Source organism: Arachis ipaensis, chromosome B5 (genome assembly GCF_059453495.1).
Source record: "Arachis ipaensis isolate K30076 ecotype BB chromosome B5, ASM5945349v1, whole genome shotgun sequence".
In the NCBI taxonomy this organism is placed as follows: Eukaryota; Viridiplantae; Streptophyta; class Magnoliopsida; order Fabales; family Fabaceae; genus Arachis; species Arachis ipaensis.
Window position 1 is genome coordinate 157,982,348 of NC_142440.1, and position 27,492 is coordinate 158,009,839.

At 37.3% G+C, this 27,492-nt stretch overlaps 2 protein-coding genes and 1 pseudogene across 2 annotated transcripts; 2 read left to right on the top strand and 1 right to left on the bottom strand.

Moving 5' to 3' along the window:
* Positions 1–1,895: 1,895 nt before the first annotated feature.
* On the top strand, positions 1,896–4,803 carry LOC148566382 (putative F-box protein At5g55150). The gene is made up of 2 exons (XM_088486474.1): positions 1,896–2,236; positions 3,387–4,803. Exon 2 carries the CDS (start codon positions 3,427–3,429, stop codon positions 4,645–4,647), a length of 1,221 nt encoding a protein of 406 aa, XP_088342600.1. The 5' UTR covers positions 1,896–2,236; positions 3,387–3,426; the 3' UTR covers positions 4,648–4,803.
* A 3,018-nt stretch (positions 4,804–7,821) lies between these two features.
* LOC148566383 (uncharacterized) lies at positions 7,822–8,814 on the top strand. Its single transcript, XM_088487520.1, has one exon. The coding sequence runs from the start codon at positions 7,822–7,824 to the stop codon at positions 8,812–8,814; it is 993 nt and encodes a 330-aa protein (XP_088343646.1).
* Positions 8,815–13,292: 4,478 nt separating this feature from the next.
* LOC148566384 (uncharacterized) lies at positions 13,293–14,201 on the bottom strand (annotated as a pseudogene).
* Between the last annotated feature and the right edge of the window lie 13,291 nt (positions 14,202–27,492).

Sequence of the window (27,492 nt, forward strand, 5' to 3'; positions counted from 1 at the left end):
ATGATGTAGAAGATGAACACTCCAACAAGGTATGGTTTCCTATGTAAAAAACTGAGCTGAACAAAGATGGAGTTAGGGTCTTTTACCTTCCTATGAAGTGAAGAGAGACTTTTTATATTCCTCTCAAACGCGAAAAACGACGCCGTTTTGCTGACGAGGATAGGGACTAATTTGTCCAGCCGCGTCACCAGACACGTAGCAGTCCACGTGGCCTTCAGACGTGCCACTTCATCATTTTTCGTCGATCACAAACGGAGAAATCAAGCCAGGGACTGAATTGTCCGCCGGCAAAAATCTTTGGGGGTGTTTTTGTGTATTAATTTCCTTTGGAGACTAAAGTGTCCGTTTTTAAAATCATCAGGGACTAATTTGGGTAATTACTCGCTTTATTTTTATGTTTGGCAACGTTTTTATCCTCTAAACGCTACCAATTCTAGCTTTTCTGTTCACCTTTTTACATTGGATTGAAATTTATATTCTATATACTAATTATATCCTTCATTATTTATATGTTTGTTGTTTTATTTTATAATATTTTTTAATACTCTCTAATGCATATTATTATTTTTTATAAAATTCTGTTTTTTTATATGAGTTCTTTTATTGTTATTGTTATTTTTTTATGGAATATTTTTTTCTTTGTATTATGATTCTATTAATTCGATTAGAATACTAAAAAATAATGAAAGTACTAAAAAAAGAATATTAAAATTTATTTAAATATTTAAAATAAAATTATAAGATAATATAAAATAATTATTTAAATTCATGTTCTTTTCTTTAATTTTTCATCTAAAAGTGATTTTAAACAATGTAATCCAAACAATATTTAGTTTATTATAATTCATTTGAAATAAAAATAACCAAATATAAATCATGTCAATATTAACTTACTCTTGATCAAAATTAATTTTACACAAACTTTCATTTGCAAACCGTAATGCAGACACACATTAAAGATTGGTGGCCTTCAAATCTTTCATAAAAACCAGTGGATCGATATCACACCTGTCCCTGGTTCTTTGATCATCAATGTGGGTGATATGATGCAGGTAAGCTCATCAATTATGTTAGGAGGATAGAAATATGGTTGTATGGTATATGATTTTAAGTAATCCGCTACGAGTTCAGAGGTTTTATGCTTTGAAAGATTCACACTTAATCTGCTATTGCCTATAGGATTTTAAATGATAATGTTCAAAATTTGCTGGGTATAACAATTTACATAGACTAAGTTTAAAAATGAGATGTAATTAAATTGAGAATGTTATAATTATACAAATTTGAATTACAATTTATTTAAATATGACATTTGTCCCATACTTTATACTATGCTAAAATTGTTAAAAATTATTTTTATTCAACTTAAAAAAAGTTTATGATTTAAAAATTTTAACTTATAAAATATTTAAATTCAATTTAATCAACTCCTTTTTAAATTATATTTATTTAAATTTTAAATTTAGATCTTTTAAAATAAAAATATTGATAAAGTGAGAAATTAATTACTGTTAATTTTATAATTTCTATGAAATATGTGTTCAACTATCTTAATTTAAGAGTAATTAATTTTTTATTTAACTACTTTATCAAGTTTTTTATTTTAAAAAATATTAATTTTTAAATTTTAAAAGTCAATGTTATAGTTCTTATAAATTGATGTCTAAATTTTATCTAATTTATATTTTATAATAAATTTTAAATTTTTATCTTTTAAATTAAATACTAATTTTTAATTATGTTTAATATATTAGACACTATCTTTTAGATACTATTATAATATAATAATAATAATAATAATAATAATACCAATTTTAAATTATATCATTCAAAACTGGTAAGTGGTATACATCTTTGAGCAACTGAAATCCTAATTCAATATTTAAATAAGAAAATCCTCTATATAAATTGTAACCCATTGCAAAAGTTCTTCAGCCTTCGTTTCCACTCCAAATCTTTGTGGAACGCCAATTCACTCTCCCTTATCCAGCCCTAGCTACTCTTTTCGACCCACTGCCGCCTCTCCGTCGAGCCACTGCCGCGTCCGTCCGTCGAGCTCGGCCACCGTTCGTCCGTGTAGCCACTGCACCCAAGTCTCCAACTCCCCTGCTCTCTTCTTCGGCGAGCTCGCCCCATCCCCTACTCTTTGCATCTTCTTGCCATCGGCTTCATCTTCTTGCCGTCGTCTGGTTGGTGTCGTCTATCAGTGAAGGGTCTGTCGGCGTCGTCTTCGAAGGTCAGTGAATGTCTTGCTCGCTTGTTCTTCAGTTGTTCAGTTGTTCTTCGTTTTTTTCTACTTTTTTATGCTCTGTTTTTGTGATTAGCTCTGATTTTGTGTGTTGCGATTTTATTGATTAATGAATGTTTTGTGATTAGCTCAGGTTCTTTACTGATTATTGGTTTTTTATTGATGTGATTAAACACCATGGCAGTTAGATTACCTCCAGAAACGGTGCCAAGAATTGTGAATCCGCAATATTATTTTTTATTTAGGATTTAGGATTCAATCAAGAATTGGCTTTGGTATTATTTTAAGAGGAGATTGCTGTTTTTGGCACCTGTATCACTAAAAAGTATTTAAAAAACAATCGTGTATGTGAAGCTGAAAGTGAATGACATATTGTTTTCGTGGGTAATTCAGTTTGCTGCATTGCATTACTAAGTATCTTTGTTCTAATGAATAAGAAAAAAATATAAATTCATATGAATCAAACATGTTCTCCTCTTGTGAATAGGTTTTGCACTTGACTATGGAATAGGTAACTGTTATTGTTGAAATTATTGCTTAAAATGGATTTGTTATGCTGCTTCTATAAATTAATTTCTTTCTAGCTCTTGACCTCTTGTTAGGAAGTTTCAGATGCCACATACTTAATTCTGTGTTGTATGTATTGCAAAGGGTACAATGAAGGTAGGCCGCTTAGCAATTAAACGCAAAGCCAAAGGACTGCTTCCTCGTCAGTGGGTTATGTAACAATTAAGTGTCAATTTTTTGTTGTGTCATTCCGATAATAATTATTTGGCAAAAGAATTTCACTTATTGCTCAAAAGAATTCCTTTCCTTATCTAATATCTCTACATAGAAAACATAATTTAAACCGTATGGGTAGTAATTTTGTACTTCTTTCTCTGTTGCAGCATTCTTATAACTCCTAAATGATATAAATATAGTGAAACACATTGTTTGAGTGAAAGTTTGGATGAATAAATTGCATAACCAAAATAATCTATCTGATTGCTTCCTGTGTATAATCTTTATGCTAGGGTTTGGTTCTGACGATTATTATGAATCCTTTTTCGTGTTTGTAGTTTAATTTGTGGGTGGAGTGAATTGACGTTTTATTTTTTATGAATTTTCAAATTCTGACCCTTTTTTTTGTTTTCAGATCTGACTCTTTGTAACTCAACATAGCTTGCGTCAGAGACATGGACGAGATTAATCGATGGGCAGACATTAATGAAGATTTGTTTAAAGAAATTTCAAAACGATTCCATGCCTACGATGATTACATCCGGCTTCGATTGGTTTGCAAAGAGTGGAGCTTGAAACATCCAAAGATTCCCAATGGAAACAAAATTCCGTGGTTATTGTTACCTGACGAAACTGTCAAGAATTATTCCTACGAAGACGAGGAGATTCATCATCTCATGCAATTAGGTGCTGCAGATGATGAAACTCTTGATACTTGTGCCCTTGAAGAGAAAGATATTTACCATATCATGCTGTCAGAGATGCAGTCGTACAACAAGTTCATTCGCGGTTCTGGTCATGGATGGTTGATTGTCCAATCCATATCTGATGGCACTATACAAATGTTAAATCCATTTACAAATCGTAGTTTGGATCTTCCTCCAGTCTCAACTTTACCCACTATAATTGATTACCAGCCTGATAATCATGGGGATGAATACACAATGTGGGATTTTCGTGACATTAGGATCACCATGGATAGAGATAAAACACATAGATTCCAAGTTGAAAAGGTTATTATAAACTCATCTCCTGAGCATGACATTGAAAATTTTATGGCGGTGGTGATATTCGGACCTAACCAGCGATTGGCCTTTTACAAGCCTGGCAATATGAGATGGGTAGAATTTCCAACCAGAGATAAGGAGTTTAATGACGTAATATTTTTCCAAGAAAAGCTATATGCCATAAACAATGACGGGCAGCTATATGAATTTGATACAAACACAAGAGCAGGGCTTAAGGGAGGAATCCATGAAACCAGACCTCCATCTGAAATTCCCGTAGGCCCTCTCAGGCTTAAATATCTTATTGGGTGCACCAATGGAAGTTTATTGATGTTGACAAGATATGTTGACCTTCCCTTGGGGAAGGAATTAGGGACTTCCAAATTCGATATCCATGAGTTAAAAAGAAACGGGAAAGAATGGTCAACATTAGATAATTTAGGTGACTATATACTAGTGATTGGATATAATTCATCTATTCAAATTTCTGTGCCTTTTCTAAGCAAAGGAAATCAGATTTGGTTTACAAATAACCAAATGGAGTTGCAATCATCATTTTACGATCCTGTTGCCCAAGATATCGGCATCTTCGACTTGGACCATGGAAATTTCCAGAGAGTTTTGTTAGATGTGAAGTTCTTTTGTCCTCCTGTTTGGTTGTTATCCTAATTCATACTCCTTAAGCTTTTGTCCTTGTACTTTAATCTTTTCAAATTTCAAGTCTTTTAATTTGTTTAGACTATTTATTACATATCCTTCAAATGTTAGTTCTCCCTGTATGCTGAATACATGTTTGCAAATTATTATGACGCTTTTAGCACAACATATCTTTGACTTTGATTTATTGCTTTGGATGTTTGCTTGCAATTGAAGCGTCTCTCCTGGACTTGGATTGGAATTAGCAATGCTCACGGCTTATACTTGTCTTTTTGTAGGGATGGCAATACCATTCGAACCCGCGGGTACCCATCTCGCCCCAATCCGCTCGGCGGCGGGTAATTGCGGGATGGGTTTTTATCGGGACGGGTCGTGTGGGGCGGGATTGGATTTAGGTAATAGCTGTCCCTACCCACCCGATATATATATAATAAATAGAATTAATAAAAATATAGTAAGACAATTTTTTTTATAAAAAAACTTAATAATCATATGAAACTATTCATAAAAAAACGAAATTGATGTGATATGCATTACATAATACTTCATATCATTTGATTTCACACATTAACCATTATATATTACTTTAAAAAAAATTCATATACAAATATTCAAAATATTAACAAAATTATTTATAAAAAAAAATTTAGTATTATATTCATAAAAAATAAGTTTTATAAGACAAAAATATGCCATCTTTATATTTTTGAATTTTTGTTGATTTTTAAATAAAATTAACTAAAATTTTTAAATTACCTTTATTCATTATCTTTAACGTCAGACACCATCTTCATTTTTATTTTCCCATATCTCAAAGACTCAAACTGTTACGGTCTTCCGTCACTACCATTTTAGCCACCTTTGACACTGTAACAATAACCACAGTGCCACCGGTCCACCACCACCACTAAATCCATTTTATAACTAATCCATGGATTCAATATAACCCAATTAAAAAAAAAAAAATCGGGATTCATTCTGTTCTGAGCATGTCTTCATATGAAACTGGAATTGAATGGTGGGATGGATTTTTGAAACGTTAGTTCGAGCATGTCTTCATATGCGTGCAAAAAATTTCAGCTTCAGTGACCGAAAATGTTCCTAATTTGGACATTACTACGGTTATGTATCCATTATAATCCTCAGGGAGACCATCAGTGATTGTTTGAATGTGATCATCATTATCAAGCTGGTAGCCAATTGCAGAAAGAGTATCTACGGGTTTTCTAATTTTGGATAGGTAATCAGTAATGGTGCCAGTCTTCTTGACGCACTTATGCTGTGATTTGAGACTCTGAATGCGGGTCTTTGATGTGGTGGAGAAAAAATTATTGATAGTGGCCCAGGCATTATAGAATCTGTGACAATGGAGAATCTTGTTCTTGAAGGGGTTGGTCATTAAGGCCATCAGCCACGTAGTGAAAGATAGATCATCTTGCTTCCATGCTTTGAATGCTTCGATTTCTTGAAGAAGATCAGTAGTTGAGGCTTCAATTGGTGAACCTGTTTTAGAGGTTGAATCTGCTTTAGCTGCTGATGCAGGTTGAGGCTTTGGGACTAGTTCAAATTGAGTAGGAGCATTTGTCCAGTAAAGATGATTTTGCATAGAGAAATTCTGGATGGTAAGCCAGACACGATGCTTCCATGTGTTGAAATTTGAATCTTCCAACTTCTCAGCAATAGGAAGTAAAGGTAATTCACGATTATATCTAAAATCGGCAACTTCCTCTGCTACCAATGTTAGTATTCCAGTTATTGATTTGGGATTACTACACGAAGAAGGTAATTCACGCCATGAGATCATTCAGAAAGTCAAAGATGCGGGTGAGAAATGGGGTTTCTTTCAAGTGGTCAACCATGACATTCCACCTTGTATTTTGGATGAAATGCTTGATGGTGTGCGTAGATTTCATGAGCAAGATGCTGAGGTGAAGAGATAATTTTATTCACATCATATTACAAAGAGAGTGTTCTACAACACCAACTTCAATTTTTATAAAGCTTTAGAAGTTAATTGGAGGGACACCCTCTCTTGTCTATAGGCACCAGGCCCCTTGACCCTCACCAGCTCCCTTCCATTTGCAGGTATATGGAGAAAGACTAGAACTCTAGCCTGGTTGTTGATTTGTGTTACGGACCCTCAAGGGCCAGTCCAACCCGCCGACGGGTTGGGGCACCACCTGACCTAGGAACAGACCTCCCCATATCAATAAGAACAACCCAACGGACTGCCCCAGGTGCCCGATCTGTCGGGTCGGTAACTCGGGGCGACACCCGAAGACCCGGCCCCGAAATCGGTACGGCTAAACCAGACCACGTAGGCAAGGGCAGCTCGCAGGAGCTCCCTAGACAATGGACTAGGTCACTTCATAGGCCCACCCAGCACCACGTATATAAGGGGGAAGTCAGTACTCCCCCCAAGGTATGCATCACTTTACCTAATCTGGCTAACATATCGTACGGACACTGACAAGACCATCGGAGTGTCTTTGCAGGTGGCCACCCCCGTTTTTCCTTTCGCTCCGTCGTCGCCAGCCCGCCATTGGCCCTCGCTCTACGTTGGCTCGGGATCCCCCTCTCTCCTACCCATCACCTACCGACGACCCGAGGACCCCAGGTAACGAACATTGGCGTCGTCTGTGGGGACCCCGGCACAGGCATAGAGCGACCCATCACTTCAGAGGAGCTCCGCGAAAGAGGTGGGGCCCGTTTGAGCAGGGCGAGTTCGACGGCACGCGCTGCCGAACACTCGAGACCCTCCATCCAACCCAACCCACAAATGTACACCAGGACCACCGAAAGGCGCCCCTTCGGGGGGACAGGAGCCGACAGCGCCAAGATCATGCAAGAGCTCAGGCATAGAGTGCAGAACCTTGAGCGGGAGCTGGCGACGAGGGGCCAGTCCCACGAAAATGCCAGCCATTCACACGGTGGCGCAGGCCGGTCCCACGCTCATACCCGCTCCCCCTCCCGCGGACACGACAGCCAAGGTAGAAGCCTAACAAGGCACGAAGAGGCGCGCACCAGGCAACCTCCAGACCGGCTCGAAGCAAGTCCGAAAGCCGCTGGGGGACCCAGAAAGAGGAGACCAGAAAACATCAAGACCCCGTCATCATGGGACCAACCCCTTTCCACCCCTCAATCCTCAAGGTCCGGCTCCCGAGAAACTTTGACAAGCCAACGGACATGAGGTATGATGAGACCAAGGACCCCCAGGAGCACGTCACAACCTTTGAAGCAAGAATGAACCTGGAAGGGGTAGACAACTCGGTTAGATGCCGGGCGTTCCACGTGACGCTAGCCGGCCCGGCGATCTGGTGGTTCAACACCCTCCCACAAGGGTCCATCACAACTTTCGCAGACATATCCCAGAATTTCCTAGCCCGGTTCACGACACGCATAGCCAAGGCAAAGCACCCAATCAACTTGTTGGGAGTCACCCAAAAACCCGGGGAGCCGACCAGAAAGTTCCTAGATAGGTTTAACGACGAATGTCTGGAGATCGACGGCCTCACGGACTCAGTCGCTAGCTTATGCCTAACAAATGGCCTGCCGAATGAAGACTTTAGGAAACACCTCACAACCAAGCCTGTATGGACCATGCAGGAAATCCAAAACATAGCCAAAGAATACATCAATGATGAAGAGGTTAGCCAGGTTGTAGCAGCCAATAAACGGCAGCCCCCTAACCCGCAAGCCCGGAAGACATCTCAGGTCGACAGGTACAAAGAAGCTCCCAGGGACGGCACCCTAAATAAGTCGCCCAAGCAACCAAGGGTAGGAAGATTCACGAACTACACGCCACTCACGGCGCCTATAGTAGAAGTCTACCAACAAATTGCAGACAAAGAAATCCTATCCAGACCAAGACCCCTGAAAGAGAGAACGGGAGACAACAAGAACCTTTACTGCGATTACCACAAGGGGTTTGGTCACAAAACACAAGACTGCTTCGACCTCAAGGATGCCTTGGAACAGGCCATCAGAGAGGGAAAACTGAGCGAATTCTCCTGGCTCATCAGGGAGCCGAGGAGGCGGGAAAGGGAGCGCTCCGAGGAAGATCGGTGCCGAACTGTCAAGCCAAGGCAAGAACCCCCAGGGGACGCCAGTAACCCCCCAACGTTCGTGGTCAACATTGTGGTCGGGCGAGACAGCCCCCCAAATCCAAGTCGGCAGTGAGAAGGGACACCCGGGTACTCTCCATCTCGACAGATGGCCCCATCACCAGCAAAAGGCACCCCACAATATCTTTTGGCCCAGAAGATAAATGATTCAACGACCTCCCTGAGAACCCCCATGGTAGTTACAGCAATGGTCGGGGCAGGGCTGGTTAGGCGCATCCTCGTCGACACGGGAGCCGACTCTAATATCTTATTTAGAAACGTATTCGACGCCATGGGGCTCAGGGAATCCGACCTCAAAAACCACTAACATGGAGTCATGGGATTAGGCGACAACTACATCAAATCCGATGGAACGATCTCTCTCCCAATCAGCTTAGGAACTGGTGACACCATGAAATCGGTTATGGCAGACTTTGTGGTCCTTAGAGACTCCACTTCTTATGACATCATCCTAGGAAGGAAAATTATCAACAAATTCTCAGCTATAATATGCACCAAGTTCCTAACAATGAAGTTCATAACGGACAAGGAAACAGTCGGTTCCATAAGGGGAGACCTAGAGACGGCAGTCACTTGCGATAGCGCTAGTCTCTCCTTAAGAAAAGAATCTAAGAAGGCAGTCGGCGTGTTCCTAGCAGATCTAGACGTCAGGATGGAGGACAAACCAAGACCCGAACCAGAAGGGGACATGGAAAAGTTTCAAATATGGAAGTCGGTAGATCAATTCACCTTCATAAATAGGAACCTACCCCATGAGCTTAAGGGCCCCTCATAGAGATCGTAAGGGCAAACAGCAACCTCTTCGCATGGACCCCATCCGACATGCCCGAATTAGATCCCGAGGTCATGTTTCACCGGCTAGCCATAAAGCCCGAAGCCAAACTGGTAGCCCAGCAACGAAGGAAGATGTCACAAGAAAGAGCCGAAGAAGTCGCCAAGCAAACAGTAGGACTGCTAAAAGCAGTGTTCATCAAGGAGCTCGAATATTCCACATGGCTGTCCAATGTCGTCCTGGTCAAGAAAGCCAGTGGAAAATGGAGAATGTGCGTTGATTATTCCGACCTAAACAAGGCATGCCCGAAAGACTCCTTTCCCCTCCCCAACATCAACACCCTAGTAGACTCGACAGCGGGGTATCGTTTCCTCAGTTTCATGGATGCCTATTCCGGCTACAACCAAATTCCGATGCACCGACCCGACGAAGACAAAACAGCATTCATAACACCAGGGGGCACCTACTACTACAAGGTAATGTCGTTCGGGCTGAAGAATGCAGGGGCTACCTACCAAAGGCTGATGAGCAGAGTCTTCCATGACCTCATCGGCAAAACGGTAGAAGTGTATGTCGATGACATCCTGGTAAAAACAGCAGAGCCGAGCAACTTAATAGACGACCTCCTGGCTGTTTTCAAAGCACTAAGAAAATTCAACATGAGGCTTAACCCGCTTAAATGCACATTCGCCATGGAAACAGGGAAATTCCTAGGGTTCATGATCACACAAAGAGGGGTAGAAGCCAACCCGGACAAGTGCGAAGCCGTCCTCAAAATGGCGAGCCCTGGATGCATCAAAGATGTGCAGCAACTCACCGGGAAGCTCACGGCCCTGTCTCGGTTCCTCGGAGCCTCAGCTGAAGGGCCATCCCATTCTTCAACCTAATGAAAAAAGGGATCGCCTTCGAGTGGACCCCGAAATGTGAAGAAGCATTCAGCCATTTCAAGAGGATACTCTCGGAACCTCCCGTACTCAACAAATCTAGAGAAGGCGAACCCTTATACTTATACCTAGCCGTGACAGCACAAGCGATGCGGTAGTCCTAGTTCGAGAGGAGGACAAGACCCAGCGGCCAATATACTTCATCAGCAAAATACTTCAAGGGGCAGAGATGAAGTACACCAAATTGGAAAAGCTAGCCTACGCCCTATTGATCTCATCTAGAAGGCTAAAATAATACTTCCAAGGGCACACAGTCGTCCTGAGGACCGACCAAGCCATCTGACAAGTCCTTCAAAAACCGACCTAGTGGGGAGAATGATGGCATGGGCAGCAGAGTTGTCCCAATATGATTTGCAATACGAGCCAAGACAGGCAATCAAAGCCCAAGCCATGACATACTTCCTTGTAGAAGTCACAGGGGAAACTCCCGACACACCGAACACACGGTGGAAACTCCACGTTGACAGAGCATCCAACCAAACGTTCGGAGGCGCCGGGATCATCCTCGAAAACTCGGCAGGAGTAGCCTACGAGCAATCCATCAAGTTCGAGTTTTCGGTCTCCAATAACCAGGCCGAATACGAAGCACTGATCGGGGGATTAATTCTAGCCAAAGAAGTCGGAGCATCAAAAGTTGAAGTCAGTAGCGACTCCCAGGTCGTCATCTCCCAAGTAAACGGCAACTACCAAGCCAGGGACCCGCTGCTACAAAAATACTTGGAAAAAGTAAAATAACTATGCAAAAACTTCGAGGAAGTCACAATCCAGCACGTCCCAAGGGAAAAAAACGCCTGAGCTGACCTCCTTTCCAAGCTCGCGAGCACCAAACCCGGGACAGGGAACAGATCCCTAATCCTAGGGCTGGCGACGAAACCTGCGATCGTCATGTGCGCAACCCAGGTACCAAATCCACCCTCATGGATAGACCTCATCTCCCGATATCTGGAGCATGCGGAGACACCCCTAGATGAGAAGGAAGCACAAGCTATTAAGAGGAAAGCCCCCAAATATACAATCATACAAGGGCAGTTGTACAAACGAGGGCTCCACCATCCCCTACTCAAGTGCCTACACCCCGACCAGACAGACTATGTCTTGAGAGAAGTCCACGAAAGATGCTGTGGTCACCACATTGGGGGGAGATCTTTAGCAAGGAAGATCATCCGGGCAGGATACTACTGGCCTACAATAATGTCGGACGCCCAGGAGTTCGTAAAAAAATGCAAAAATGCCATGAAAATGCCAACTTCCCACAAAGCACCTCTCGAGGAGCTCAGTCTAATGATGGCCCCTCGACTTTTTGCCCAATGGGGAGTCGACATCTTAGGACCATTCCCACCAGGACCTGGGCAAGTGAAGTACTTAATAGTGGCCGTAGATTACTACACCAAATGGGTGGAAGTAGAACCACTGGCCAGCATATCCGCAGCAAACTGCCAAAAGTTCATGTGGAGACAAGTGATCACCAGATTCGGGATCCCGGAGACCGTCATATCGGACAACAGAACACAATTCACTGACAAGAAGTTCAAAGGATTCCTAGAAGGACTAAGAATCAAGCAGAAGTTCTCATCAGTCGAGCATCCCCAAACCAACGGCCAGGTTGAAGCAGCCAACAAAGTCATCCTAAAGGGGCTAAAGAAGCAACTTGAAGGGAAGAAAGGCTCATGGGCAGACGAGCTAGCCTCAGTCTTGTGGTCGTACAGAACCACCCCCCAATCATCTACCGGCGAAACCCCTTTCCGACTCACATACGGGGTCGACGCGGTCATCCCAGTCGAAGTTGGGGAACCAAGCCCAAGGTTACTCCTCGGAACAGGAAGCGAGGCGATCGAAAAGGACCTGGCTGACGAGACAAGGCAAATGGCACACCTAGCCGAAGCAGCAATAAAGCAAAGAATATCCCTAAGGTACAATGGCAAGGTGTTGAAGAGAAGCTTAGGAGAAGGCGACCTGGTCTTACGACGTAACGACATAGGACCACCAACCCTAGGGGAAGGCAAGCTAGCCGCAAACTGGAAAGGACCTTACAGAGTAAGAGAAGTCCTCGGGAAAGGGGGCTACAAGCTAGAAAAATTGGACGGTAACGAGGTGCCGAGGACATGGAATATGACAAACCTCAGGAGGTTCTACTCGTAAGAAGGGGCAACCTCATGACCTGGAAACCCCATCCCGCCTATGTTCTAATTTCCTCTCCTTTTATGTGTCTCTCAATCATATCATTTTCATCTATTATCTTTCAATTATCTTTCACTTAGTTACGCATTACATCATCTCCTTGTCTCAGAACCCTAACAATGTGGTAAGTTTACTTTTTTACAAGTCTCAAATCGGAATTACAAGGAAGACAAAAAGGCGAGCGGTCGACCTAACGGAAACCCGGGACTGATCACCCCGGGTACCATAAGGGACCAAAAAGAAAACAAATCGACGCAGATAAGCAACAACAAATAAATACCACGATAACGGTAAACCAAAAGACCGCGACGACCCGAGCAAGCAAACAGTAAAAGCAAAGCCACGACGGCCCGGGTAGAACAAGCAATAACCAAAACGACAAGTACAAAATAAAGACAAAGTATCCGGTACAACCAAAGGGCGCCTCGTAATAGGCCCCAAAATAAAAAGCAAGTTACAAGATAAACCAAAAGAACATGAAACAAGGAAAATATTCATCTAATGCTTAAAGAGGTCAACAATCCTCCCGCCCTCCACTGTTTTCATTGCACCAACTTGAGAAAGGTCGAGGTCGGGAGCCAGCACGGCCACTTGAAGTTTAATCCCCTCCTCAGTCAGCTTAACGGCCTCACGAGCCCCTTAAGCGAGCTCTTTGTTCTTCTTTTTCAAGGCGGCCACCTCCCGAGTAGCAGCCTCCGCTGAGCTCTCTGCCAACTTTAGCTTCTCCTCCAATTCCTCAACCTTCTTCTTGGCAGCGGCTGTCTCACTACGGGAGGTATTCAGATCTTTCATCAAAGCCATGTCCCGATCCACCAGCCTGTTGATCTCTTTTGCATCCTCCTCAGCCTTCTTCTCTAGCTCGGACAGCTTTGTCTTCAGAGACTCCTCCCGGAACCTCGAATCCGTCAAATCTTTTTGGGAGTTCTGAAGCTTCACCTCCATAGCGTGATAATTTCCCAAGACAGGCTCCACCTTCTTGGCAATGGCAGCTGCCCGAAGAAGGCTGCGATAGATCCACCTTGCCTGCCCAGAAAGGTCGGCTTCATGAAAAAACTCTTCGGTGCCAGGGAGCAGTTGAGATTCAATAAAACCCCAACATCGAAGTTCTTCTCCATAATCGAGAGCACTTTTCTGGAATTCCGTTTCCTCTTCTTGGGATTATCAGCAACCTGCAAGTCATCATCTTCAAACCCCAGGTCCTCCTTGAAAGAAGCTCTCGCTCCCACACGCGGACCTCCCGAAGTACCCTCGGGTGGGACCTCAACTTCTTTCGGCTGACTTTGGTCAGTACCGTCAACCCGACCACTGGCCTCTCCGGGATCCCTTTGGTCCTGACTCGTTGTAGGGGTCGCCGAGGAGTCCTCGCCACCCTCACCATCCCCTTGGATAAGGTTCATCAGGTCAGCCAAGGTCTTCCTTCCGCCAGCCATAGAAACTACAAAAAAAACCACACAAAGTATAAGTAATAGAAGAACAAAGCGTTAAAAATGCAAAAAATAGAAACTCACCGACATACGACCGGCCGGCCTCATGGTCTCCCATAAGCATACGGGGATTAAGGTTTTTCTCCCCAAAAATTGCCAACATGATGTCAGCGATGTTATGATCCTCCGAACTCAACCCATCATAAGAAATTTTAATCAGATAATCGGATCCCGCTCCGAAACTCCAATAAGTCGGGATCCGCATATCCCCCGCAAGGGTTAACCAGAAGCGCTGATGACCCTCGATGGGCCTAGCCTTGAAGAAGGTCGACTTAAAACCATGATAAGAATCTTTGAAGAGGCCAAGGATCCTACAACCTTGTTGGGCCCTAAAAGACATATACCCCTTTTTTGCCTTCTGACGAGAAGGGTTGGTAAGAAAAAGGTAGAGGAAGACATTCACAGAAGTCGGCAGCTCCAGATATTCGCAAACCATCTCGAAACAGCGGATGACAGTCCAACTATTCGGATGTAGTTGCAATGGAGCGACGTCACAATGATTCAGCAACCCCATGACAAAGGGGGGAAAAGGCAAACAAACCCCCAAGGTCATGAACATGGGTTCATAAACCCATAGCCAATCAATAACTCGCGGCGCCGCCAGATTCTTCTGGCAAACGCGTTCCCGATTTGCAGGAACATAAACTTGGTAGAAAGCTTCCTTTGGGCCACCACCACACAAAAGCACAGCCTGGCGCAAGCCCTGAAGGCCCTCTTTCGTGACCTTAGAAGCAGTGTCCCTCACGTCGGAAGAAACCCAAGCATAGTGATCAACGAAGTCGGCTAGCGGTCGCTGAACCTGGTTCGGGAGAACGAGGCGCTCAGCCATACCTACAGCGGGGGCACCACTCAGTCAAAACAGGAGGTCGGGAGCCCGTAAAACAAGTAAAAGCAAGTTACAACCCCCCCCCCCCAAAATTACCCACTACCACCAAACCTAACCCAGAAACTCAAGCAGAGTATAAACAAAAACCCAGTGACGCCCCCTCTAAAGAAGAAAGAAGGCAGCAGAAACCCAGAAGAATGCCTAGAAAGGAACATGCAAAAACCAAAAAATGAAAGTAAAAAAAAAATAGTAAAGACAACATACCAGCAAGTGCAAGAAATATCTGGGGAAGAAGAGGAAGCACCAGGGCAAATACGGAGAGTAGGAGCAGCAGGGACGCAAGAAAGCAAGATGTAGAAGGAGGAGAGTAGAATAAAGAAATGAAAGGGGGTTGCGAGATAAAATAGGGTAAAAACGTAACCGCCGAGGAAAGGCGCCAAAAAGCTAGGGGCACAATTGCCATTTCACACGAATTTTGAAACGTTTGAAATGATGGACATTTAATGCCCCGCCCAGAAGCCAAGGAGGCGGCGTCAGAAGCGAGATAACCACGTGCGCGAAAAACGAAACACCCTCAACGAGCTCTCGAGCAGACGAACACATCCCATCTCGGCGAGTGGAGCAAACGCGCCCGACCTTGAGCACAAAAGCTCAAGACAAGCGCGTTGGGGGTACTGTTACGGACCCTTAAGGGCCCAGTCTAACCCGCCGACGGGTTGGGGTACCACCCGACCCAGGAACAGACCTCCCCATATCAATAAGAACAACCCAACGGACTGCCCCAGGTGCCCGATCTGTCGGGTCGGTAACTCGGGGCGACACTCGAAGACCCTGCCCCGAAATTGGTACGGCTAAACCCGGCCACGTAGGCAAGGGCAGCTCGTAGGAGCTCCCTGGACAATGGGCTAGGTCACTTCATAGGCACACCCAGCACCACGTATATAAGGGGGAAGTCAGCACTCCCCCCAAGGTATGTGTCACTTTACCTAATCTGGCCAACATATCGTACGGACACTGACAAGACCGTCGGTGTGTCTTTGCATGTGGCCACCCCCCTTTTTCCTTTCGCTCCGTCGCCGCCAGCCAGCCACTGGCCCTCGCTCCACGTTGGCTCGGGATCTCCCTCTCTCCTACCCATCACCTACCAACGACCCGAGGACCCCAGGTAACGAACAATTTGATAGAGACTCACATGTATTTTGTCATCGTATAAAGTTGATAATTGAGAACTGTTAGATAATTTGATTTGATATGTTTGCAGAGACGTAACAATTTAGATCATGTCAAGAAACTGGCACTGACTCCGTTAGAAATTAGAATTGCTTTGGGAGGCATTAGGCCTAGAAAGCAGTTACCTTAAGGACATAGATTGTGCTGAAGAGATTTTCATGCTTGGACATTATTACCCTCCTTGCCCTGAGCCTGAACTTACTTGGGGGTTAAGTGCTCATACAGATGTGGGTGTTGTAACTGTTCTTCTACAAGACCAAGTTGGTAGACGTCAAGTCTTTTATGAAAACCAGTGGATTGATGTTGCACCTATTCCTGGTGCTTTCATCATTAATGTTGGTGATATGATGCAGGTGATTATAAATTCATCAATGTTTTTGGTAGTTATTTATATTGTATATTTAATTGTGTATTACGAAGTTACCATATATCCCTGTATATAATCTTCCACAAAATTAAACAAACATTTAAGTTGTTCAATTGACCTATTAATGTCTTAGCACTTACTACAGTTAATCACAAATGACAAGTTTATGAGCGCCAAGCAGAGAGTTTTTGCTCAGAAAGTAGGTCCACAAGTTTCGACTTCGTGCTCTCTGAGAAAATATGTTCAGGATGAATGTCCAAGAATGTATGGACCAATAAAAGAGTTAGTCACAGAAGAGAGTCCTCCAATTTATAAGGAAATAAAAATGCTGGGCTTGATTAAACTGGCGTATACCAAAAAGCTAGATGACGATGTCTCTCCACTAGAACACTTCAGGATATGAAGCATCAAGAATTAAAGATATTCCTGTATGAAAGTATATTAATTACAAACTTTCTCGAGGAATTCTAAAGTGAGAGATTCAACATTTGCTGTTATAGATACTCTCATGTTTTGTATCTAAATAAAATTCATTTGGTGTATGTTAAAGTAGATTATGCGAGTCATTTATGCAAAATATCAAATAAGGGGTTGTACCATCATAAGTCCCATGAACTGAGATATTAAACCTCTCAAATCTTAAAAAAATTTAATTTTAATACACTGACATAGTTTATTTTTTATATATTAATAATATAAAATATTTTATATAGTTATATTATCATATTCATTTTTTTAAATGATTATTCATACTGTCAATAAAAATAATAGTTATTTTTTATGATTAAGGTAAATAAATATGATTCAAGACAATAATAATAATATTTTAGCTAACATATTGACACATGATAATATTACTATTAATAGACATTTTAAAATAATTTTTAATAAATAAAAAATAAATACATTAAAAATTTTAACTTTTTGTATTTACAATAAAAAAATTTTAATTTATAATCTTTACATGTATTTTTAAGATACAATTAGTTATACCATAATAATAAAATTTTTTGTATTATTATTATTATTATTATTATTATTATTATTATTATTATTATTATTATTATTATTATTACCCTTGTAAATTAAGTCCAAATTTTTTGCTCGGTCATACTAAATTTTATTTTTATTATTTTATTTAATAAATTGTATTTAATTTTAATTAATTAAGAGTTGATCAATTAAATAATATATTCACTATTTATCATTCTTAATTGACCATTGCATTTAGCATGTCTATTATTCACCTACCACTCATTTAAAATTGAGTGAATACTCCACTCGGTAATTATCTCGAAAGGACAATGGGGCTCTCAGAAAAAAAAAAAACACCAAATCCGGCCCCTAATATTTTTTTTTTGGGACTGATTAACTCTTGTGCCAAATTTTTTGGCACAGGGGCTAATCAGTGGCTGGGTTGGTATTTTTTTTCAAGGACCTCGTTGTCTTTTGAGGTAATTGTCAGGGATTATTTTGGGTTTTTTTCTTTAAAATTACATGTTTTTTTTTCATTATATTTTGTATGAATTTGCATTATAATAATATCATTTCTATTTTAATAATGTCACTTGTTCAAAAAAAATATTAATCATTTCTCTGTCAGAGTTTTAGCAGTCTATTATCCTTTTTTTTGGATAATGAAAATTCAGATGCAGATAGTTTTATGTAAATTTGATAATTGAGAGCTGTTAAATAACAATTTAATCAAATTTTTTAAATTATTTAACTACTCTCAACTATCAACTTTATATGAAACTAACATAATCTGAGTTTTCACTAAAAAATGGATAATGGACCACTAATGCAAAACAATAATTAGTTTTTGTGCAAATTACCTAAAAACAAAAAGAAGGAAAAGAAAATGTTAATTTGAAAGTCACCTCATTTTTGTGCGTGCTGTAATTAGGAAGCTAATACCTAATATCTAGAAGAAAACACACATGAAAATAATGACATGCAACCAAATGGGGTAATATTTTTGGTTCGGGTGATAGTGTTGGTTTTGCTTGTGTTATTAGAGATTGTAATGGGAGCTGGCAAAGGGGGTGTTTGGGAATGATTGAGAGTAATAGTATTCTTCAAGGAGAATTGTTTGCTATTTGGAGAGGATATCTCTTAGCTTGGGATGTGGGTCAACGAGATGTTATTTGTGAGACGGATTGTGTGGAAGCATTTAATCTTGTTACTCAAGATGGTTTTGGGTTTATTGATCCACTGGTGCTCAAAATAAGAGATATCATGCATTGGAATTGGCGTGTTGACTTTCGTTTGATTATGAGAGATGCAAACACGGTGGCAGATACTATGGCAAAGATGGCGATGAAGTTACAACTTTCGCATGTGGAGCTTCTTTCACCTTGGGAGGAGTTTAAGAGTAGTCTTAAACGGGACTGTCCCTCTATTTAAGCAGTTCCTTGTTTTGTTTCTTTTGTTTTTCTTTTTGTTTAATTTATTTCAGTCACCAAAAAAAAATGGGGTAATATTAATATAGTAAGAAAAGCAATTAAAAATTTACCAATTACTCCAATTTTGTGCTCCTATAGATATCTATTATATCTTTCATGCAATTGACAACCTTAGATATCCGTCACCTATTACAGGAGGCAAATGATAAGAAAGCTTGATTAGATAATAGTAATAAACTTATATAAAAACTCTTAGATAATACATGAACGTGGAGTGCTTATGGGCAGAGTATTGCTCCAAAGCATCTTTGGTGGCGAATTTTTGGTTTCTGCAGTTGACACAAACAAATCGCTCTTCAGATTCATGATCAGACATCACTCAAAAAATGAGAGAGAATGAAAATGTATATTTGAAATGGAATTTGAAATTGACGCTAGTGAAAGAATTAAATAATTACAGTTCTCGTAAATCGTAATGTAGCAAAATGTTAAATTAATTTCTCTTCATGATCAGATATCACTGAAAAAATAATGCATAGTTCTCATAATAAAAGAATTAAATATAAAATTATACAATTGTGTCATAATAAATATTTTTGAAAAATGCTTCTTAATATATTAAATTATATACCTTGGTAAATATAAAAGGTTACCTATGTATATTTATATCTTAATAAGTTGCTATGCAAAGTAATATAAGAATGAAACAAACCCTTGTTAATCAATTGATGAACTCTTAGGTTTTTATTGTTAAGCTAATTATTGTAAGTGCTAACTAAGAATTTAAAAATAACTAGAAATTAAAGTTATAACTTGAGAGAACACCTTATAGTAAAAAGTGGTATAATGAATATGAAAAAGACTAAAAATAATGTATGAAGTAATAAAAAAAAATGATGCAAATTTTTGTTAGACAATTGGTGAATTTTTAAATTTTAATTGCTAAATTAACTACTGTAAATTAAATGTTAACCAAAGATTTAGAAAAAATTAAAAGTTAAAATCATAACTTGTGAGAAATATATTACAGTAAAAAATAGTACAATAAAAATAAAAAAGACCAAAATATAAAATAATAAAAAAATAATACAAATTCTTGTTCTTAATGAAAAACTCTTAAATTTCTATCTCTAAGCTAATTACTTTAAATGCTAATGATATTTATTTTTTAGAATTTTTAATTATTAATAATATACTATAAGAGTAAAAAATAACAGCAGCAGAACCAAACACCTGCAAATTTAGAGGGGAGGGGAGTGTTATTTTAGCATCTCGCAGAAGAGAAGAGTGGAATTTTTCCTATTTATTATAATTATATCAAATCAATATTCAATGCATTATTAAACTAATTATCAATTATCAATATTTTTATTCATTCTAATTATATTAATTGATATAGTTCTAATAATTCTCATTCATGTACAATAATTTTATTAGTAGATAGTTGTATCTATAATAATTAGAAAATGGATCCTCTCAATTTTTTTTAATAATTGAGGAAGTAAAGTGTGATATCTCATCATTAATTTTATAAGTGAGACCAAAAATAAATATGAGAGAGAGATCAATGAAGGGTTAGATATCACACTTTACACTCTCAATTTTTTTGAACAATTAAGAGGATCCATTCCTCAATAATTAATTCTATCCACAATTTTATTAATAGATAGTTGTATTTACAATCATTCATGCTATAATTGTCACCTGTCCTAATAATGGTTCGTTGATTATATGGCTCTTTATCTTCTGATTTATTTATGCCAATGTTAGTATTCTTCTCTTATTTATTATTTATTTTGCCTTGCTTTACGGCCTATGAACACATCAAATCAAAATTTATGAGTTTGCATTCAATATGTTCTAATGCTATAGGCATTTTGTGTCACACATGTCATAACATAAGTAAATAAGAAGCATCTAAAAATCACACCACTTCGACTAACAAAGATTTTTAGAAATAATAATTAAACATTGCATCATCACTATTTTTATGTTAAAACTCGGAGTGGCTAGGGATGGATATGATGATACCATATAGATAAACTATTGAGAAACTTTTGTTTCTCACCCCTCTCTCCGTACCATCTTCAGGAACGATGCAGCACAAAGTAATACACTGCTTAGTTGAGGTGAAAAGACAAGCACACTATTAGGAGCGAGCTATCAAGGACGTAGATATAAAACATTAAGCGTTTACCTTAAGAAGGAAGAATAGGCGACTGTTTCAGTTATATTTAAACAAATTAAGAGAATTAGAATTTTCTATGTGTCTTATTTTATTCTTATTAAATAATTGCAATTGTGATTATGATGTTTCTTTTTTCATGATTATTTGACATAAGTAAAATTTGTCATTGTTTGTATCTTTATAGTTTAGGAGGGTCTGTCTTTAGTAAGCTCAAGTCTTTTGAGTTCTAATATCCACAAAATATAATTTGCAATGGGGTTTAATAATAATTATTATTTTCTTACTTCTACCACAAATATTTTTAAAATTCATCTAATAAAACCCTAATTTCTCATCACACTTTTCAATCTATCCACAAAGCCACTGCCACCTGCTTCACTCTTCTCTGGTCTCTGCCATCACCGTCGCCGTCCAATCCGGCACTCGCTGCCAGTCTCAGCCCATCTCCCGGCGTCGCTATTAGGCTCTTTCTCCCCGTCGTTCATTCTCATTATCTCTGTTCTATCTTCTCTCTTCGAGTCGTCGTCAGCGCTGTGGTGCTCCAGTCTCCTCCTTCATCCTCCACTTCCAGAGTTTCAATGGAGCCTCAGCTTTAGGTATGAATTTGCTTCATTGATTTCACTTTTTTCGTTTCTTTTATGTTCTTATTGTATGAATCTGCTTCATTGAACTCATTCAATTATTTTTTTGTTCTACTTATTTTTTGTTTAGGTTTTCTATACGAATTTGTTTCATTAATTTTATTAAATTATTTTTTTTGTTCTGTTTATTTGGTTGTTTGAATTTTTTTGGATTCTGTTTATGAGGGTTAAAAAATTTTGGAATTTATTCTTATGATTCTGATTTCAATTTCTGTGTTTATGATTCTGTTCATGATGCTCTAGTTTTATTTTTTGTTCTATTTTTTATTTGTTACTGCTGTTTGATTTGTTTTAGTCTATTTGCAAATTCAGAAATTAGTATTGTGATTCTGTTTAAAAATTCCGTTTTCATTGTATAGGATGATCATGAGGGTGTTAGGAACGTGGATGATGACAACTTTATAGACGACACTGGGGTGGAAGCTGGTGGTTACTATTGGCAGTGATGAACCTCGTTCTCTTGGTGATGCTCCCCAGGTTGGTGATTAATTCTCCCGAATTTTTTCTTTTTACTGCTAGATTCTCCTGTAAGCAGAATAGCAGATCCACTGTGTTTGATATCCTTCTGATTAGGATAATATTTTGGTACCAGTAGCATGTTGTAAACCAAAATATGTGATGGATGTAACTTAAGCTTTCTTTTCATTTCAAGCTATTCGGTCTCTTTTATAACCAAAATATGATCTATTCCAAAATATGTTGATTTTCTAGGCAGAGGAAGGTGAAGAGGATGATGAAATTAAGGATCTTTTCAAGATAGGTAAGAAAAAGAAGAAGAATGAGAGAAGTCTTGCAGAAATAGCTTTATTAGTTGAGAACGTCTGACTTCTGCGATTCACATTCCTGGAACAAACACGATTCAGACTCCTGGAACCAACCACTAAACACTGATCGATATTTTGGCCAATCGGAAAGAAGAGAAGAATAAATGAAAATTCGTTCGCCATCAAGGAACGAAACCGGAAATTTTTTCCATGCAAGTTGTGACAGCACTAACATAGTGAACTTGCTCAAACTATAGCATAAACATTGCTTGTCTCATTTTGATTCTGCATAGCAAAATGTTAAAGGAACTATAGGGCATCTTAGAGGAAGCAAATTCTACTATGCAAGTTGAGTAGAATTAGGAGTCAATTATCAGGGCTTTGAATGGTTTGTATATTCTGAATCACAGTTACTAAGTATTTTTTGAAGTTTCTTGTGAACCACCATATGTTCATTAATCTTTTATAACTAATTAACTATGCATGAAAGTCTCTAAATTTTTTGAAGTTCTTATATTAATCCTTCTAATTTAATACAAAAAACCAAAAATTAGAAATCAATTTGATAATTAAACTATGCAACATTATCATTGGTGATCAATTATAGTTTTAATCCTCATCTTATAGTTATTTTAATTTTAGTCTTATTTCTTATAATTTTAATCCTCTTCTTTCTGCATTTTTAGTTGGGTAGATTATCAATTATTTCCATCTGTTACTTTAATCATTCACGCATAAAGCCATTAGAAGTTACAAATTTTAGATCTAATGGAAAGGGTACTGATAATTCACATGCAATTTGGGTAGTAAATCCAGAAAATATAAATTAACTTTCTTTGATGATTACTTTTCTGTAAAATTACACATTGATCTTATTAAGGGACTTTTGAGAAACTGAAATTTCAATTCTCTTGGTTCTATCTTCCCAAGCAATTCCCATCTTCTAGGTTTAATCTGTCCTAGCAGTTTCATCTACTCTTTTTTAAACTTCTTTGTTGCAAACTAGCTCCCACCTCGCCATCCCAAGCCATACCTGTATATCAGTACAGTGTTAACTCGAAAAAATGAATTATACATATGACCTGCTAAATTATAAAATAGAATAACAACGATCAAGTCTTTTTCAACTATATGGATCAAAAGATGTAATCAAGGACTATCAATCTATCATAAACTGTGCATAGAGTACAGAGAAGTGACTAAATTTAAGTCTTCCTTAATAGTTTTGTTTATAGTTTTTGCAATTTGCTTCCACCACTGTCAATTAGGCTGCGTTTGTTTTCAGAGACAGAACAGAATATGACACTGAAACGGAGACAATAGGACGGAGACACTAAAAATTATCTTTTGTATATTGTGTTTGGATACGATGGACAAGACACTAATGTAATGTCTAGTATTATGTTTGGATACACATGGACAAGACTAAAATATTATATGAAATGACTAAAATAGCCCTATGATTCCAAATTTTCTACATCAATACAAATTAATTTAATAAAAAATGAGAGTACGTAAGAGTACAGACGAACTTAAAAAAATATTTGAAGAGGCAAAAAATTTTAATAAAAAAATATATTAATATTTATATTAAAATAAAATTTATAAATATAATTATTTTATTTTAAAATTTATTATTAATATATAGGAATACACATGGTTAAGATTAACAAAAAAATAAATTTAAGTTTGATTAATAAAAAATTTTATTTAAGTTAATAAGCCAAATTAATTTTAAATAAAAAATTAATTTTAAAAAAATACATTTTTACATAAAAAAATAATTAGTTTTTGCATATAAAAATTTATTTTTATTTTAAAAAAAATTATTTTTTTTATCTAAAAACTGATTTTTCTTTATAAAAAATTGATTTTTCTTTAAATTATATAAAATCAATTACAATTTATAAATTATTTTTTAACATTTTAAAAGATTAATTTTACTTTTGCTAATATTTATCTTTCAAAAGTTTTAAGATTAATTATTTTTGTTATTATTTTTATTACAAATCAAATAATATAATATAAAGTTAAAATGGTATTGAAGTAAAATGATAAAAAGAAAAGAATTATCTACCCCTAATAAAAAATTCTACAGAAAGGAGAGAGTACCTGGAAAAGAAAGAGATAGAAGAAGAACAGGAAGAAAAAAGTATCTCTGAACAACGCAATAGGAAAAATAAGAAGGGGTAATAGTGGAAAAAAAGGAAAACAAAATTTATAAAATTGTCCATGTCTACTCTTCCAAATCCCGTGTCCATCATTGTCTTTTGTGAAAGAGTGGACACAAAATTATAAAAAACTGTCTCGGAGACAATATGTCCACTGTCCATGTCTCTGTTTTCAAACACTTTTTAAACAAGTGTTGTCCATGTCTCCGTGTCCTGCTCCCGAAAACAAACGCTACTTTAGGGTGTTCTACATCTAATTTACTCTTTTTTCATTAGGCTTTATAACAATCTTCATCCATGCTCAAACCACCTAAAAAGAGATTCTATGGTATTTTTTAAAACAAATGCTAACCCAATTATCTTTCTAATTCATTCATGACTAAAAATATCATATCTACTGTATCCTCACTCATCTCACAATATCTTTATGCAAAATTGGCCATTCTATTGTTGGCTTTTAACTTTACCCTACTCTATCTCTGGCTCTCTGCAATATGCTCAATGCTGCTTTTATTTTTATTCCAAACCCAAAACACCAACCTTTAGCAGACCCTGTTCGCACTTTATGCAGTGTATAAGAACCCCCAAAGTTACAATCCAAAGGGGAAAAAAAAGAAAAAAAAATGTGAAAAGAAACAAACAAATTCTCACTCCATTTTCCACTCCACCATTCCTCAAGAACAACAAATCTCAGACCAGCAAACACAAATATCAGCTTATCAGAATTACAAAAATGGAGATATTATCACAATTGTGGACACTGTTAGGGTTACTCTCTCTGCTTCACTTTCTATATGAATCAGCGCAAGATCTGTTATCTCCTTACGCATACATTGGGATACTCGAGTTCAACGACTACTGCGGTGTCGACCTCAACGAGTTGAACCTGGTGCGGATGAAACGAATTCACGAGATTTCGGTGGAATGAGAAAAAAGCGACGAGAATCGCAAGAATTTCGATGAAATCGCGAAATTGAATAGAGACATGGAGGGTACCTGGTGTGGAAGATGGGAGAGGAAGAAGCCGCAGGGTGATTGATGGTCTTCCATGAAGGTGTTGATATGATTTCTTTTTGGGAAGTTCTTCTGGGAGCTGAGCCGAAATTGAATAGAGATAAAAAGTTAGGAACAATATGAGCTGATACGAGGGTTTTATTATTGGGGCAAATTTAAAATATTGAAAGATTTGTTACCTTTTAGTATAAATTTTAATAAATTATTTATAAATTAAATATAAACCATTTTAGTATAAATTTTAATAAATTATTTATAAATTAAATATAAACCATTACATCTGTTATCAATCTAATCTAATGCTTTAAATTGAATGGTGCATCAGATAAGCTGAAAAGACTTGAGCTGATTTTAGACAAACCCAGTTTAAGACGCCCGTTTTTTTATCTTAGTATTTTTAGATTCACTTTATTTTTCAACTAGTAACAATTCTAATAAAAACTATTTATTCAATATTTTTACACATGTAAATTATTTTATAAAAAGATTTCATATTATTTTAAAAATTTCGCAAGATTTTTGAATATCAACTACTAATATATTCCAAATAAGGCTTAACCCAATTTAAAAGCATTAGGGTGTTATATCCACAATAATTCATGCTATAATTCTCACTTATTCTAATAATGGTTCATTAATTATATAGTTCTTTATCTTCTGCTTTAATTAGTGGGTAATAATAATAATAATAATAATATTGTATGGATACAAAATTAATTAGTTAATAAATTAAATTTTAATTATTATATTTTATTTTTTACTCATATTTTTATTCAATAGTTATTTTATTTTTTATATTTACAGTAAATATTGAATATAAAAAAATAATATTGATTGTTATCTATTTTATTTATTTAGAGTTATAATTAAATTTGATATAATTATAGCAAGTATCTATAATTAATAATAATATGATACTATTACTTTAAGTTGTATAATATAATAAAAAAGAACGTAGCAATTTATATTTGCTTTCTATAGAACAACAATATTATATATATTTATATATCTCTTCTTTTAGTTCTTTCCTAAAAATGTTGGCACATAATTAATGTAGATAATATATATACTGAGCAAGTATCTCAATTGAATTAATCACAAAGTTAATAAAAGATAATGGTATGATTTTTATCTAATTGTAGCAAGTATCTCTATTAAAAATATTGACTAATTATTATCGTGTATAATGAGTGTCTCTGTGTGTGTGTGTGTATATAACAATATATATATATATATATATATATATATATATATATATATATATATATATATATATATATAAGGAGTAATAGTGAATTATAACAATTATTTATCATCTAAAAATTCGTACCGCAGACATAGTTCTTTTCTATTTATTATTTTTTTATACCTAATGGCCTACAATTCTATCAACAGTATTACCTATGGTAGATTATTTAATGAAAAAGTTTGGAAAATAAAGGTAAGAGTAACGAATAAAGATGGTCTACGAGTGCTGCTGCAAGATCATGGACACTTGGAAGATAACTACACGATGAATGTGGTATATAGAGAAGTTTTTTAGAGCTTATAATAAAAAGGTAATAATAATGAAATCTCTTAATTAAATTTATTAATTTATTAAAATTTATTACTATCAATTTAAAAAATTGACAAATTCTAGGTACTAATGGGTAATGCATTCTTATTGTACATTTATAACTTGAAAATATTAGAATTATCATAAAAATATGTATTATTTATTCTCCTAATAAACAATTTTATAATTAC

Coding starts and splice junctions, on each gene's coding strand:
- LOC148566382 (XM_088486474.1), top strand. CDS start 3,427: ATGGACGAGATTAATCGATGGGCAGACATTAATGAAGATTTGTTTAAA.
- LOC148566383 (XM_088487520.1), top strand. CDS start 7,822: ATGAGGTATGATGAGACCAAGGACCCCCAGGAGCACGTCACAACCTTT.